The 16,895-nt window shown below is 49.3% G+C and overlaps 1 protein-coding gene across 16 annotated transcripts in view; it reads left to right on the top strand.

Moving 5' to 3' along the window:
- MARVELD2 (MARVEL domain containing 2) overlaps positions 1 to 13,731 on the top strand; it is a 21,346-nt gene extending 7,615 nt beyond the window's left edge. For 15 of the 16 annotated variants that reach the window (XM_046666841.1, XM_046666839.1, XM_046666835.1 and 12 more), the window contains 5 exons: positions 7,311 to 7,459; positions 7,704 to 7,875; positions 11,266 to 11,316; positions 11,903 to 12,003; positions 12,090 to 13,731. In XM_046666841.1, coding sequence (XP_046522797.1) covers positions 7,311 to 7,459; positions 7,704 to 7,875; positions 11,266 to 11,316; positions 11,903 to 12,003; positions 12,090 to 12,186 — 570 coding nt within the window. In that variant the 3' untranslated portion in view covers positions 12,187 to 13,731. Of the gene's footprint in view, positions 1 to 7,310; positions 7,460 to 7,703; positions 7,876 to 11,265; positions 11,317 to 11,902 lie in introns of all 16 variants that reach the window. The other variant, XM_046666842.1, reaches the window with a different exon arrangement.
- The last annotated feature ends 3,164 nt before the right edge of the window (positions 13,732 to 16,895 follow it).

Genomic DNA, 16,895 nt, shown 5'->3' with positions numbered 1-16,895 from the left:
AGCATTTCTCATTGGCTGGGCTGCAGCTCTTCTCATTGGCTGAGCTGTGACGTTTCCCATTGGCTGAGCTGCAGCATTTCTCATTGGCTGGGCTGTTGCCCTTGGGGAGAGAAATCTTCCCTCCTAGTAAAGTAGCTGCACTTGCTGTGGAAAGTGCTCTGTCTCTTCCTTGGTCTCGTTGCCTCTTTGGTGTGATCGACAGCATGTGATGGGCTGAGCGCTCCCCCCGCAGGCCTTCCCCATCCAGTTTCGTTAAGGTCTCCTTATTAATTTCACAGCATTTAACCTTCCAATGCCTTAATTCTTCATCAGTACAATTGGAATAATAGTAATATCTGCCTCAGAGGTTTGCTGAGAGTATTAAATGAGATGCTGTTACTGTAAGTGTTTACATATGTGTAATAATACATTTTAATAATCATAATTTTACCTCCTTGGAAAGTTCTTTTTTAAGGAATTGGACATTATTTCTGATCAAGAAGTTGAGAATCTAGCCTTCGGGTTGGTTTCTTTGAGAAGGAAGTACATTCTCTTGGTTCAGAGTTCATGAGGTCTGGTCCAGTCTTCCCTCACCCCCAGCCCTCCCATGGGGACCAGCGTTGTTACGTCTGTTTCCATCAGAGAGTGTTGTGTGCAGAGTCACTTCAGAGAGTGCTGTGTGCAGAGTCGCGCTCCCCACTTTGGCTCAGGTGGGAGCACAACATCAGCACTGGTGGAGCCTGTATCTTTTCACTCAACAGCACATGTCTGAGAAGTTTCCTCTTTAGGACATGCAGGACTCCTGTGTTCTTCTGTAGCTGTGTGGTGTTGCCCCTGTGTCGATGCACCATCATCTGTTTGACCGTAGATGGGCACGTGGGCCGTTTCCAGTCTTTCACTATTAAACACAGGATTACGGCGAATAACGTGGTATGTACCTGTGGGTACGTGTCCACACTGCCTTCCGAGTGGCATGACTGCCATTGCCCACGACAAGTGTTAGCAGTTTCCACACACAGCCCTGCACACAGCCAGCCTCCCCACCCTGACCAACGGCATGTGTGAGACGTTTGCTAACCTCTGTCAGTCTGATGGGTGAAAGCAGCATCTCAGGTAGTTGTAATTTGCGTTTATCAGGTGTGAGGCTGAGCATTTTTCGTATGTTGTGTTTGCACTTCCTTCTCTTTAACTGTCTGATCGCTTCCTGTCCAGTTCTTGTGTTGGATTCCTCATTCTTACGTGTCCTTCGTCAAGTGCATATGTGCTGAAAATACCTTTTATGAGGTTCTTTTTAACTTCATTCTCTATGTTATAAAACACAAATGCTATTTGAAAATGTTTTGTCATGGTGAGATAGGGGTTTATGAAGTAGATGAACTGTCTGTCCACGGGATCGTGATTACTGCATCAGTGTCATCATTAATTCAGTTGTTGAACAAACATGTACCAGTGAGGCTGTGGGCCTGTGATATGAATACTGCAAGGAGTATCGTCTCCATCTTACAGGGGCTTGCAAACCTGGTGAAAAAGGAGAGCACAGGGGCCGGCGTAGTGGTTAAGTTCACACGCTCTGCTTGGGCAACCCAGGGTTCACCAGTTCAGATCCCGGGTGCGGAGCTACGCACCGCTTGTCAAGCCATGCTGTGGCAGGCGTCCCACATATAAAGTAGAGGAAGGTGGGCACGGATGTTAGCTCAGGGCCAGTCTGCCTCAGCAAAAAAAAAGAGGAGGATTGGCAGCAGATGTTAGCTCAGGGCTGATCTTCCTCAAAAAAAAAAAAAAAGCACAGATGAGATTGGTAGGGTGTGATATTGTAGGGAGGGAGCTCCAGTATCGAGAACTATAAAATTAAATAATTTCCTGAGAGATGTGTCTTTCTCTGACATTTCCTGGGGAAATCAACTTATGGATGATAATGTCTCAAGTTCAGCTTTAATTGGTCACACTGTCCTTTGGGATCTGTAATTAGACATGTTTTTTGAAAGCGTCAGTTGCATTGAATTATTTCTGACATATATGTGGAGGCGTCTGAATTGCAGGTGAGATGGCTCAGCAGCTTTGCCAAGGTTACTTTGATGTCCGTAAGTCTTTAGAAACCGAGAGACGTGTGACCAGTCCAGACTGACCAGGCATGGACGAGCGAGGCTGGGTCAGCTGGTCCACAGTGGGTGGGCGAGTCTCTCACCGGGCGGTGTGGGCCTAGTGCTACAATCTGTGCACTTTAAACATCGTTCACAGGACTGGAGAGACCCTGCTTTGGGGAGGGGGGTGCTTTTTGTTTGCTTTTATTGGGCTTTGTTTCCACTTCCTGATTCCCTTGTGTCTAGTGAGGTTTTTGTTCACTATTCGGCATTCATTGCTTCGGTTAGAATTTTCTGACAATCAGAGTAAGCTGCATGGCCGCCCGCTCTCCAGCTGACCTGGGACGGATGGCAGCCGTTGCCTTTAGGAGGCAGCTGGCTCCCTGGAGGGAGACTGACTTTTCCTTGTGTTCCCTTCTGCACCTTTTCAATTCTATAGCGTGGGTATATGTTACCTAATCAAAAATTTTAAGTTTTTAAAAAATGAACTTAGTCCTCCTTTCAAGTACTGAGATAAGCAATAGAAGGCTGATGTTTAAATCAGTAAGAGCTCTGGCCTTTTGTTTGAGACTTGAGTGCACCTTCCGGCCTGCCCTGTGGGCTGACGTCCGTCCGGGCGTTAGTGCAAAGGCGGGAATGAGTTTGACCACGTGGAGGGGGCGGTCTTCCCAACTGGGCGTCATCAGAGGGTGGCTCAGGCAGCTTGCTGCCAACTCTCGTTCAGGATTGCCAGTGTTGCCTGAAGACACTGGTAAATCCTGCTCCTCCGAGGGACTGACCAGGAGACACAAATGCCGCCCTGGCCGGGAAGCGCTGCCCTTGCTACCTCTCATCCCAGTGAGAGTCCTAAGATGTGCTCGCTGCATGGAAAATATCAAATTTAAAGGACTTTGCTTTAGAAGTTGGATCAGGATTAGAAAGACTGTTTAAAACGGAAAGGGGCCCCAAAACTTAGAGATGAGGAAATTCACTTTCTGAGAGCTGATGCTCTTGTTAACGGGTGATCTCGAAATATGATGTAAGGGTTAGTGAGTCAGTGCTCATGTCAGGAGGTGTGTTTCAGGACATCCTCGGGGGCGGAAGACTCCGTTTGCCTTGGTGGCTTCAAGGCGGCGCCCTTGGTAGATGCCGATGGCCCAGCGCCAGGCTGGACGGGGCAGCTCGCTGAGCTGCGGTGGGCCGTGGCGTGGCAGTGGTGGTCATTTTTGGCCAGGGTGGGATTTATGGGCTTCCGGGTCAGTCCCTTTGAGGTGGTGGGATTTCCCGCTGGGATTAGGGGCAGAGTAGCGTCAACCTGAAAGGCTTGGCCCAGTTGGAGGAAGTTGCCCCCGATGATGGGGTGGGCAGTGTCATCGGTGAGAATGCGGCTGACACAGCTTCCCCCGGTGGGACAGGGCTAGGAAGCGCTGCCAGAGAGCTCTAGGGTCCTTCTTTCAGGCCGCCCTAGAGGGTGGTACCCAGCACGTCCAGGGTGCATTGCCGGTCCCAGATCCTGAGAGGTCCTGGAATAGTCCCCAGGAATAACCTTAGCGGATTTGGAACCCCATGAATCCAGTGAACCTCCACTTTCAAGATATGGGAGCTGAATGCAAAGTGCACCCTTTCAAAGGCCTCTTTTCCTGTGGATCAGCATGTTTAGGAATATTCTAGAGGCAGACCTCCACGAGAGGGGCTCTCATGACTTAACTGAGGAATCTCTACTGGACCTCTCAACAAGAAACCTTATAGAAAATGCTGGAGGGGCCAGCCTGGTGGTGCAGTGGTTAAGTTCATGCGCTCCACTTTGGCGGCCTAGGGTTCATCAGTTTGGATCCCGGGCACAGACTTACACAGCGCTCATCAAGCCATGCTGTGGCAGGCATCCCACAAACAAAATAGAGGAAAATGGGCACGGATGTTAACTCAGGGCCGATCTTCCATAGCAAAAAGAAAGAAAGAAAAGAAAATGTTGGACCTCCAGCTGCTCGTTGGGTATAGTTTTCACCTGCTACCTTCCTGGTGCTTAGTAGGGAAGAATTGGCGGACTGTCACAGGAGAGGCTGTGCAGTGTAATGAAGAAAAAATAAACCTCAAAATCAGGCAAATCTGAGTCTGAGTACTGGATCAGCTGCTCAGTAGCTCTGTGACCTTAGGGAGATCACTCACCATCTCTGAACTTGTTTCCTGTCCCTTGTTTGGAACCATCTACAAGGCTGTCCCTTCTTATTTGGTATTTTAACAAACACAATTTTTAAAAAGCAAATAAGATGATTTTATAAAGAAATAATACACAGACGTAAACTAAGATCAAATAGAGACAGAAACAAATTCTAATGAATCCCCAAGTGCTGAGCAGACTTTTTTCCAAGCTAGAAAAACTAGAATCAAATCGGGCATCAAAAGTGATGGTATGTGTTGGGATGAGGGCCTGTGTGTCCCACCTTGCACACTCAGTGTGGGGGGCGAGGAGAGGTCAGAAATGGGGCATGTGGTCACCAAAACGCCTGTCTCCGGCTCCATTTCTAACTGGACATCGTATTCATTCAGCCCGTTTTCAGTTTGGAAAGCTTAGTAATTATATCCATAGCATTACTTATCCCGTTGCTTAATTACTTTCTCTTGCCGCACAATGGAGCTTTTCTGGTATTTGCTGACAAGACTGGTTTTTGCCCGAAGCAGAGAAAGGTCACCTGGGGTCTGGGCCGCGGGTTTGTGACCAGGAGGCGCTGGGCGTGGTCTGTCCCCGCTGGCCCACCACACCCGTGCACGAATCCCTCAGCAGGGCTGGTTCATTGTCTCATGTCTAGTTTCAGATTTTTTTTTTTTCGCAATAGGGTTTTCTGAACTGATGAGCAGTGAGGTTTACCCCAAAAAAGTGGGGGAAAATATTAAGAGCATAAAACCAAAAAAATGTAAAGCAGATGAGACAGTCTGTGTGGAAATATCCTGACTTCTTAAAACACCCTGTTTCTATGGCATTCTGGCTGGGCAGGTAAGGAGAGTGAATAGCTCCTCTGGGGAAAACCTTTCCTGGGCGAAGCCTCAGATGGCACGCCCTGGGCAGAGTTCCTGTTGGGAACCAGGAAATCTGAGCCTGACCTGGGCTCTGCCGAAAAGATCTGAGGGGAGCCTGTTCCCGCTGCTTCTTCAGCAGCCGTCGTTAGCTGTTTAGAAGCTGAAGACGGACGCTGTGAAGTAGAAGCGCATTTATTTAAGACAAAGGAGTTTCCCCTAATGTTGAATACCGGGATTCTTTCCAAGATTGAACATGTAAGAATTCATCTTGTCGGCGCAAAATAGCCAATAACTATCCTACAAATAGGAGAAATAAGGTGAGTTTACTTGAGCCAGAGCGAGGATTATAACCCGGGCAGGCCCTAGTAGGCGTTCCGGAGAAGCATGGGTTTCAGTACAACCATATCTTTTTAGAACAAAGAACATACATTAACACACCCAGGATACGTTTTCATCAAAGTTTCAAAGAGGTGTTCAGTTGCAAATTCGCAGGTCAACGTGACCCTGATGCCGGAGAGGGACTAATCTGGGCGTCCCCATAGGGCGTTAGCAATAGGGAGCAGGAGGGGAAGTCTGCCTTGTTATCTAGAGCGACACTGTTCTTCACTTTCATGGTTAAGCAGGTGTGCAGTGTGTGTTCGATAGGCCACAAGTCAGGCTTGTTAGTTCAAGCTGAATCAGTTTTGAACCCGAATGGTTACCCCATACACCTCGATGTGTGAAACTCTTGTCAGTCTGGGCGGAGAACAAGGCAGAATAGACACGAACTCGGGATGGTTCCCCGACTCCTGGGAGGCCTCGTTGCCTCGGGGTGTTCAACTCCACACACAGCATTCTGCTGCTGGCCTGGGAGGCGTGCTGTCTGCAGCCAGGCCACCTGGTCCCCTCCCACCCCATCCGGGCTGCAGCCTCTCCTCTTCGTGACCTTCCCTGGGGCTGATCCGTGGGCTGCGCCGTTTGTGAGCTCAGAGCTGGTGGTTTTGAGAACGAGCTGGTGTTGGACCAGACCTCAAAGGCAGCCTCCGGCAGGGAAACCAGGGAGCAGGGATGGCAGAAGCCGCCTGGCAAGGTGGAGGGCAAGGTTTCAGAGCCCTGTTTGAGATTTTGCTTCAGGGAGGAGGCCCCTCCCCAGCACCCTGAGCTTAGCTCGGAGGTTAATGAATTCAGCCAGTGTGTGCCAAAGGCAGGGGCCAGTGGCACAGATTCAGCTGCTGCGGGAACTAGAGGGAACTTGAGGATTGACCGATACACGCTGAAGTAAAGTGGTTTCCTCATGTGACTCTCATAAAGCATCAATGAGGCAGGAAGTTCTGGGTTTGCGTCGTGGTTTTTGCACTTCATGGCTGTGAGACCTTGGAGAATGTACTTAACCTCTCTGAACCTTACTCCGTTATGTAGAGAATGGAAACCCCTCTCCTGGCATCCACCAGCCTCACCAGCTGGGCCGGGCTTCTGGGCACTGCCCACGGGGCTCCCCAGCAGTCACTCCCCAACCCTACAGCCCGGCATCCACCTGAGCCTGCCCGTTCTAGGGGCTTCCCCCTGGGCCGCTCCTGCTCCCCGAGGCTCGGCTCTTTTAGCTCTTGAGGCCTGTCCCCTGCTTCCTCTGTGGGCCATTTCGTCTCCTCTTCCTCCCCTTCTTCCGAATGCACCACTTTTCACTGAAAAGGCCCCTGGAGCTCTCTCGGCTGACCTGGACCTCCCCGCGCATCCTGGATTCGGCAGCCGCCCGGGAGCCGCAGGTTAGGAGCCCCGGGGCTACACACAGCCGCCAGCGCCCTGGGTCTGCTGCTCCCCCTTCGGGCGTGCGCACCTGTGACGCGTCCCCTTTCTGGCTGCTCATGCCTCCTCGTAATTGATTCATCTCGAGTCCCCTGTCGTTTTCCTCTTTCTGTTTAAGTAGACTTGTCCCATTTTCTTCCCTGAATTTCTTATTTTGAACTACACTTTCTATTCTCTTACAGCTAGTTTGGGTATAAATCCTAAGTAAACAGAGTCCTTTAGACGCCATGTTCCCCTTCCGCCATCCATCTGTGACAGCTGCACGCGTGGGTCCCTGTCTCGTCCTCCCTGGTTCCCGGCGGCTCCTACAGGCACGTCCGGACGGCTTTGTGACCAGCCGGAGCGAAGTGTTGGTTGCTGTTTCTGCTTTTCTTCCTCCTGCCCCCCCATTTGCTTCTAAAAGTAATTGTGGGTGGTTGTTGTTTTCTTCTGCTGCTGTTTATAAATAAATCCTCTTTTTCTCCCTAACCATAGTGGGAAATGACCACCGGTGATGATAGACGGAGGGACCAAGAAGTTAATTTCAAAGACTTGAGAGCAACAACAATGAAACCTGAGCTGCTAAGCGGCCACATCCCCCCGGGCCACATCCCCAAGCCCATCATGATGCCCGACTATGTGGCGTGAGTTCTCCCGCTCTTCCAGGGTGGAAGTTGCGAGGTGGCGTCTGGGCCTGTCGTTTTCCTGATCGTCTCCCAGTTAGCAATCTGCACTTAAATTCCTGTGAACGTGAACAGTTGTCTGTGATCCGAGAGGCAGGGTGTTGAACTGAAGCTGCGACACGCTCAGTGAGGACCAGGCCCAGCCGACTTCCCATTCAGCTTGTTGACATGACAAAGTGATCACTGTGGTTTATCTTGCCCTCAGAAAATACCCCGTGATTCACACGGACGATGAACGGGAATGCTACAAAGCCGTGTTCCAGGACCAGTTCTCGGAGTACAAGGAGCTCTCTGCGGAAGTCCAGGCCGTGCTCAGGAAGCTCGACGAGCTGGACGCCCTCATGAGCAGGCTGCCCCGTCGTGCGGAGAACCAGCAGGTCAGTGCCCGCAGCCGCCTGGGAGGAGCTCCCGCAGTTGGAGGAAGGATAGACCCTTTTGAAGTGCAGAGAGGCCATAACCGTCCATGTCTGCTGTCTGTGTCTAGGAAGGCCATTTGAGGTCTCCAAGGTCGCTAGTCGGGATTCCAGCTCAAACTATATGACTGAAGGTCTTTTGCCTTCAGTTATTAAACAGTGTTTTATTTTCTTGTGTAAGTAAAATATGAATTTGCCCAAGATACACACTGAGTCAGTCAGGGTCCAGAGCAGACGGGTGGCGCCCTCACACTAAGATCACGTGAGGGCTTCGTTCACAAAGGGGTGGGCAGGTGTAGGCAGCCGCTGGGGGCTGTGCATCCTCCAGGGGTGGGTAACAGCCAAGCAGGCACCAGCCAGGCCCAAAGGCACAGTGGGGAAGGCGGGAGGGTGGATCTGGAGCTGCACACACGCGAGCTGCCAGGCGCCTCCGTCAGATGACAACCGTGCTTATGACACCAAGGACCCCGGGGTGCGCGTGGCGGTCACAGAGGACTTAAGCCTTTTCTGTAATCGTCTTTTTTTTCACATTTTAATATCTCTAAAATTGGAATGCCCTCATAATCGGGGGCACTTTTTATCAGACATACTTTTTTCCCCCACGGGAAAGATTCTCCCCAAGCTAACATATGTTGCCAATCTTCCTCTTTTTTCCTCCCCAAAGCCCCAGTGCATGGTTGTATATCCTAGCTGTAAGTCCTTCGAGTTCTTCTCCGTGGGATGCTGCCACAGCCTGGCCACTGACAGACGAGTGGTGTAGGTCTGTGGCCCGGAACCAACCCCAGGCCCCCGAAATGGAGCGTGCCAAACTTAACTTAGGCCATGGGGCTGGCTCAGACACATGTTTGTTATCGAGATATAATTCACGTGCCACAAAACCCACCCTGTTAAGGGTACTGTTCAGTGGGTTTTAGTATATTCACAGAGTCATACAACCGTTACCCCTCGCTAATGCCAGAACGTTTTTGTCACACAAAAAGAACCTCATACCCATTAGTGCTCACTCTGCGTTCCCAGCTCACCAACAGCTGACAGCTGCCGACATCCTTTCTGTGGGATGGATTTGCTTATTTTGGACAGTTCGTATAAATGCAGTGATGGAATATGTCGCCTTTTGTGTCTGGCTTCTTTCATTTAGCATAATGTTTTCAGGGTCCATTGATACTGTAGTGGGAGTCAGTGCCTCATTCTTTTTTGTGGTGGAATAATAATATTCCATTGTGTGGATAGACCACATTGTGTTTATCCATTTATCAGTTGACGGGCATTTGGGTTGTGTCCACTTTTGGCCATTATGAATAATGCTGCCGTGAGCACTTCTGCATAATGCCCTGTCGTTTTTAAAGGGGTGTGTTAACCTAATCTATTACAGTCGTGCACCGCATCACGACATTTTGGTCGATGGACCACAGACACAGCGGTGGTCCCCTAGGGTTAGTACCCTGTGGCCCAGGTGTGTAGGGGGCTCTACCGTCTAGGTGTGTGTGTGTCACTCTGTGATGTTTGCACATGACGAAATCGCATTTCTCAGAACATGACGCATGACTGTGCTTGTGTAATTAGAATTTTAAAAGCTCATACAGCATTTTCTAATAAATGTGAAGCAGGTTAATGTATGTGTGTGTAATATGTAGACATGTTATGTATCTATTCTTCTCCTGAGACCCGTATTCGTTGACCATCTTTGTTTCGACTGCAGACTTTTAAGCACACATTTACGTCAGTTATAGTTATTGTGGAACAGTGACATTCTCCTGGTCCAGGGGTGAGGGGATGGTGTTGCCTAGGAGACCCGATACCGGGGGATACTGCAGGTCAAGGGTCAGGGGGTACCATCTGGACAGCAAGCAAGGTGCAGGGGTCCAAGAAGGGCTACCGGGTCCAGAGGCCCTCAGGGCAGTGAGGAAGGAGTGAGGATGGGCACAGGGCGGAGCAGCGAGCTGGCTGGCGGACGGAGGCTGAGAAGCCCGGCCGTGACGGGCAGCCTGAGCCCAGCCCGGTGGTCTCTGGTTTGAGGCTTTGCAGGAGGGGCCAAGGGCTCAGGCTTGGGAGCATCCCGATTACAGTGGGGCTGAGAGACTGAGTGCCATGGTGCTCCCACACGCTGTCCACAGCAGCGTTTCCTCTGCCCTGGCGTGGCGAGTAGGTGGCCAGACAGAGCCGCGGGGGTTCTGTGGCTGCCCAGTCCTCCCCTAAAGTGGAAACGCTCACCCTCTCGCAGGCTGAGCTGTGCCTTGGGCAGGAGTCCCCAAAGGTTGGCTGGGTTCCCAGCACGGCCCCAGGGCATGTGTGAAGCCCAGTGGGCCTGCGGGAGGCACGGGTCCTCTGTCCAGCCTGACTGTGTGCCCTTGGAAAATGAAACAAGCACATGACTTTTCTAACCCTATAAAACAGGAATATTGCTCAAAATAACCCCTCTGGTCCTCACCCTCTCCAACTCAGTTTCTCTCCTCTGCCCCTCTGCCTCCGTCCCCAGCACAGCCCCCCACCCCCGGGCAGCTGGTTAACCCCCAGCCCAGGACCTTTCATAGAGACGTCGGCTGAGTTACCAGGGGGCTCTCGCTGCTGGCGAGCACCCAACACACGGCGGTGCTCAGGATCTGAGCGCGTAACAGACATCGAAGAGTTGAAAGATACTGGGAGGAGGATGTGGGTCAGTGATGGAAAAGGTCCTGGGGGGAAGCCTTTAGAACAACACGTTATTACACTTGATGTTTTATTTAGCGTAGGTTTTCATGGATACATGAGGGCCTTGCTCTAGTAAGCTGTTCCCTTTGTATGGACTGTTCGACATCTTAACAAATTTCACATTTATTATAAAATCTAGAATAAAGTTAGAGGGAACCTTAAAGTACCTATTTTCAAAAGTCGAATACTCTCAACCTCTTAATCCCAATACCTAGTAACTTGAAAAAGAACTTTCCAAAGGGGCGAAGGTGGTAATTACAGCTCGTGTGCTTAATCCTGTGCCCGCGCTTGATGAGGGTGGTTTCAGATGCCCGAGCGTCTCGGCCCTCTGAGGTACCACGGTTATTGTTTCCGTTTTACCCTCAAGGGAGCCGAGTCTCGGGGTAAGGAGCTGCCCACGGTCACGTGCTGGTAGGCAGCAGCCCGGCCTCGGTTCTGGGTTCCCGCAGCCCTTTCTCTCGCCCCCGCAGGCCCCCAGTGGCCGGCAGACAAGCCCCCAGACGTTCGTCCAGCGAGTTGAATCTGTGCGTGTGAACATGCTCATTATATAGTCTTCAGCAGAAACTGCTTCCTGTTCCAATTCCCCTTGTCCTCTGAGACCACCTTGAGATACAATTTGAGTAAATGCAAGTGTTTTAATTCAAGTATACGATATGTCACTTCTAGGAACATGAGAGAATTTCGAGAATCCACGAAGAGTTTAAGAAAAAAAAGAATGTGAGTAAAACCGTTTTCTTCTTCCAAGTACGTTCCCATCCAGGTACAGTGGTGACGACTGACAGACTCTAGATTCTTTTAGCTGAAGAGGTACTTAGTTTCTATTTCTTAAGATGCTGCTTGTCAGGGAGGGAGCACGGGTGGCCGTTCCGCTCGTCTCTGTCCTGAGTTCGTGCTGCCTCCTGACTCGGCGCCCACAGACCTCCGCCCCCACAGTTCCTTCGGGAAGAGTGTCAGCTCACACGCCTCCAGCTCCATCCTTGACTGCTCACGTCCGCAGAGCTGGAGAGAGCTTTCCTGCAGCTTTTCTATGCGTATTAATTATCTTTTTATGTCTTTTACTAAAGTTAAAGGTGCCTCGGCTGTCTGTACTGCCCACTCGAGTTTGCTATGAACCTAAAACTGTTCTAAAAAATAAAGTCGACTATAAACGTAGGGAGCTCCCATGTTATTCTTATTTGGCAGATTTTGAAATCTGCAGGAAAGTAGGCCTTGAGAAGGGTCATTTTCTGGGTGATAATGTATGTTTCTGTGTTCTTTGACGATGAAGCCGGAGGCTGAAGTGATGGCTGTGTTTCTTTTCCAGGACCCTACATTTCTGGAGAAAAAGGAACGCTGTGATTATCTGAAGAATAAACTTTCTCACATAAAGCAAAGAATTCAAGAATACGATAAGATAATGAATTGGGATGTCCAAGCTTATTCTTAAACCTTGTTTGAAACCACTTTTTTATACGAGACTCCATATTTATGTCCCTTCTTTTCCGTGCTAGGCCCTGGGATGGAGGAGCTAGTGCTTCTGGAATCCGCTCTGATGGGGTAGCTGGTGTGCTGTGTTCAGACATTTCAGAACACATTCCGACGTCCTAAGAATGGGAGGAATCCCGCAGTTGGCTCTGCACAGTTTCATCTGTCTCGTTAAAGATGAACGTGATTGAGAGGCCACATCCTCGAGGCGTGACGAGCAAGTGGACTGTCGCTTCTGGTGCTGCTTTCTCCTTTTTCACTCAGGCGGTTCCTAGGATTTTTCTAGGCCGAATTTCTCTCCCTAGCCAAAAGCGTCATTTCTTCCCTTGAAAGGGGTTTGAATCCGAAATCAGCACTTTCCAGCCTCGTGACCTTGGGCAGCTGCCTCGTCTCCCTGTGCCTCTCTCCTCCGTGAAACCGGCTGATCGTAGCTACCTCGTGGGGTTGTGAGGAGGATGACGTGAGGTAAGACTCGTAAAGCACTTGAACAGAGCCTGGCTCGTTACGAGCACTGCGTGAGTGTCTGTGAGACGTACAGAAGTGTTTGTGAGATGAACACCATCAGAGAGAGCTCGAGGAAAGGCCAGCCCTTCCCGAGCAAGCCCACCCAGCGAACCGACGAGCCAGGCGTCTCGGACTTCTTCTTTGTGCTGTTCATGACTCCTGCCACACGGAGCCATAGGCTGATGCTTCCCCATGGTTCTGTGCCCACGGGGGTCCAAGGCAGCCCTGCTTCCTTCAGTCAGTGTCGCTGTGCGCCTGCCTCCAAGTCCCCCGGCCAGCCGGTCCTGCACACACCCGGCGGGAGGGTGGTGTGAGTTTGCGGCCTTTTCGGTCCATCCTAGGCCCTGTGATGTTACAGTTACTTAGAATCTGCCTTCGATTTATTGGGATGCTTCATCCCCCCAAGAATTATCTTGGCTTTGGGGCTATATTCGTGAGAAATGTTTTATTTTTATTAGTATGAACAATAGACTGCCTAAAAAAATTGTTTTTAAAAAATCATTGTTATACGATCCTATTCAGCATCATCTATCTCGTTGATAATGTCTCAGGTGTAGAAATACAGTTTCTCCTTAATATAACTGCCATTCAGTCAATTAATGTTCATAGAATTTTCTAGAGTGATGAAACCATAGAAAAGCATGTGGAAAAGCAGAGGCTTAAAAAGTGTTGTTACCAAATGAATGTCCTAGTTTTTCTTTGTCAATGAAATTTTGTTTAGTGTTTATTGTTAATATTTTAATTCCTTGGTTCAGAGCGTAGGGCCCAAGAGTCTTAAGAGGCGACACCTAGGGAAGCGAGGCCCCTCTGGAAGCTGGAACAGCTTCACTTGCTGTCCCCACGTGAACATTTCACTTAAGAAGAACGCCAATCTTAAAAGAAACAGATGAAATAATACCATTTTGGTAGACTGTAAAAAGTTAGATTAATATTGAAATGAAGTATTAAGGAAATTTGACTTTTTGAAACTTTATTTTACTACAGTCATAAATGTGGATCTTTGAAGACCAAGGTTGTAACGCTGATTTCAGTGTTGACGTTTCAGTTACTGTAGTTGTGTGTGTGTGTTTATTGTCTGCATTTCTAGCATTCCCTAGAATGGGCGTGTTCTTGAAATAGTTTCCATTTATCAGAAAATAAACTGGAAGTCATTGAAAACCTGTAGGCTGTGCTGTCCAGGTGCCTGTCTCCTCCCCATTATTTGCCAGAATTCAAAGTCAAGGCCACTGTGTTGGTACAAAGTGCCACAAGCTGAGTGGCTCACAACAGGAGACGTTTCCTGTCTCTCCCTTCTGCAGACTGGAGGCTGCAGCCAGGGCGTCGGCAGGCCCTGCGCTTCCGAGACCTGTCGGGGAGCCCCTCCTGGCGCTGGGGGTTTGCTGGCAATGTCTGGCTTATGTGTCACCCCAGTGCTCCGTCTCCACATGGCCTTCTCCCCGTGTCTCCGTCTTCGCGTGGCCGTCTTCTTATAAGGACAGAGTCATTGGGTTAGGGACCCACCCTACTCCAGTGTGACCTCATCCTAACTAATTACTCCTGCAGAGACCTTGTTTCCGAATAACGTCACGTTCTGAGGGACCAGAGGTGGGGACTTCAACATATCTTTTTTAGGGGGACACAGTTCAACCCATAACAGGGCCCCTTTGGCAAGTTGTGAATTCAGAAGCAAAGATAGTTCCTGTGCATTCTCTTTCTTCCACCTGACTTTAACCCGTGTGCTAGTTGGACGTTAATGTGAGAATATGCCTGGATGTCTGAAACGTGAGAAGAGGAAAGTGCGTATCTTCCACTCACTCATTTGCCAGTTATGTGCCAAGTGCTTTCATTGGCCAGGTGCCGTCCTGGCATTGAAGATGGAACTGTCAGTGGGACAGGTGGAGCCCCGGAGGTTGTGGTCCAGCAGGACGTCCAGGTGAGGAGACGAGGGGTGGTGAGGAGACCACATCTTGTCTGCATTGCTAGAGATGGTTTGTGTTGTGAACCTGGTATCGAGATGCACCAGTGTTCAAAAGATAGACAGTATAGGAAAAGTCTATGACTTTTCTGACTCTCATCTTTTTTTAAAAAACTATTATAGAAAATTTTAAAAAGGAAAAAGATAAATATAAAAGCTTAGAAAATGAAAGTCCCAGCACTATCAATTCCACTCCCTGGCCATATATACCATTTGGAGCATATCCTTCCACTCTTTTTATGATACATGTAATCACTTAAAAACTGTCTACTTTAGGGGCCAGCCTGGTGGTGTAGTGGTTAAGTTCATGCGCTCAGCATCAGCAGCCCAGGGTTCGTAGGTTTGGATCCCGGGTGCCGACCTAGCACTGCTCATCAAGCCGTGCTGAGGTGGCGTCCCACATGTAAAATAGAGGAAGATGGGCACGGATGTTAGCTCAGGGCCAGTCTTCCTCAGCAAAAAGAGAAAGATTGGCAACAGATGCTAGCTCAGGGCCAATCTTCCTCACAAATAAATAAATAACTATTTTAATACTTTAAGGGTATTTTTAAAGAAGGGGCTCTGAGAGGCTGCGCCAGCATGTGAGAGCAGCTCCCCCACAGGGGAGACGCTGGGGTTAGCTCCCCGAGGGAGGAGGGGAGAAGGCGGGCCTTGGAGCACACCACAACCAAGGCCCCGGTCCTGACGGTGCAGTCTCGACAGAGGAACCTCTCTGAGCATCAGCTGCCGCCTCTGTGACGTGGGGATAATGTACCGCATGGTGACACTTGTGAAAGTTAATGGAATCACGTGTGTGAAACAGCAGGGAGACGCTCAGGAAGTGGTGGCTGCATATTCCAAATGCGCTTTCATTGAGTTAGACCATGAGGTGGCTATTTTAAAAGTAGAATATCAAAATGACTGTGTAACAGTAAAATGACAAAAGGCTCTTTCAGAATGTATATAGGTCATGCATATATTGTAGAAAATGGAGACAAGCTCATCCTCTTCCAAACCACACGAAATTGCCGATAATTCAACCCCAGAGATAGTCACTGTTAACATTTCAGAGCGTATCCTTCCGTTCATGTCTTACTCAGGTATATATTTATATGAGCATATTATATAAAGAAAGAGTTTGGGTATAACAAAATAAATTTTTTATATAGTATGTTATATTTTGTGTTTTAATGAAGGATTAATAAACTAGATCATGTAATTTTTCTGCAGAGTTTTTGTTTTCTATTTATTTCGTTGTAATGCAATTCAGTTATATTACCATTGTTTTTAAGTTACTGCTGTCCGTATTGTGTGGTGGAAAAAGCACAGGATGGGAGTTAGTTCTAGGTTCAAGCTGTGTGGCCTCAGGCAAGTCACTTAACTCCTCTGAGCAATGGGATCAGATGAGATAAAAGTACCTGGAATCATATTGTAAACCATAAATCTCTCTACAAATCCTTACGTTCAGTTGTACCTTTTTTGTTCTGATGCTGTTGATACGAACCTTTCCTTAGAAGATGTACAGCTCGTTACTAATGAGTCTATTTATTACACAATCACGGCTTCTTTGAAGGTCTCTATATCACGGTACGGCCTCCCAGCTCCACAGTGGCCTCGACGGACTCAGAGAACGTTTCCATCCAGCTGCCTGGCTGGACAGGAGCCCCAACGTCAGTGTGAGAGGAGGAGGCAGCAGGGCAGCATCTTCCCATTAACAGGGTGCACGCTGGGCGCCTGACTTTCTGCTTTATAAAGAGGGAAAAAGGGGGCGTGGTGATGTAGTGGTTAAATTCACATGCTCTGCTTCAGCAGCCCAGGGTTCACAGGTTCGGATCCTGGGTGTGGACGTACACACTGCTCATCAGGTCACGCTGTGGTGGCGTCCACATAGGAGAGCCAGAATGACCTACAACTGGGACGTACAACTATGCACTCAGGTTTGGGGAGAAAAACAAGGAAAACGGCCCCAGATATAAGGAGCGTAGCATGCACCCTTCCAGGTGCGTAGACTTCATTCTCTGTCCTGTAACTGCTCGGTGGCTAGCCTACCATTTCATTGCTTTGGAGGCATTAAAGTTACCGCGAGATGTTAGACCATGGTAGGCACTTAGCAAGACGGTCTGAATTGTCAGTAGCACACAGGGTTCCTCTCTTTACACAACACACCTTTTTATGCTACCAATTAAAACAAATACTTGTAATCATCATTTATGGGGGAATTTTGGTGGAACGATGCTGAACAAAAGCCAGGCAGGTGTGCGTCCTGCACAGTCCCGTTTAGGTAAAGACCCGCACGGGCAGCGGTAAGTGACGGTGATCCAAGAAGAGGGCTTCCTGCGGGAGACAGTTCTTAACCCGGAAGGGGCTGAGGGAGCCTCCTGGGGCACGACGATTT

Source organism: Equus quagga, chromosome 7, assembly GCF_021613505.1.
Source record: "Equus quagga isolate Etosha38 chromosome 7, UCLA_HA_Equagga_1.0, whole genome shotgun sequence".
Lineage (NCBI taxonomy): Eukaryota > Metazoa > Chordata > Mammalia > Perissodactyla > Equidae > Equus > Equus quagga.
Note: the sequence above shows the minus strand (reverse complement) of the source record. Positions and strands in the feature narration are given on the sequence as shown.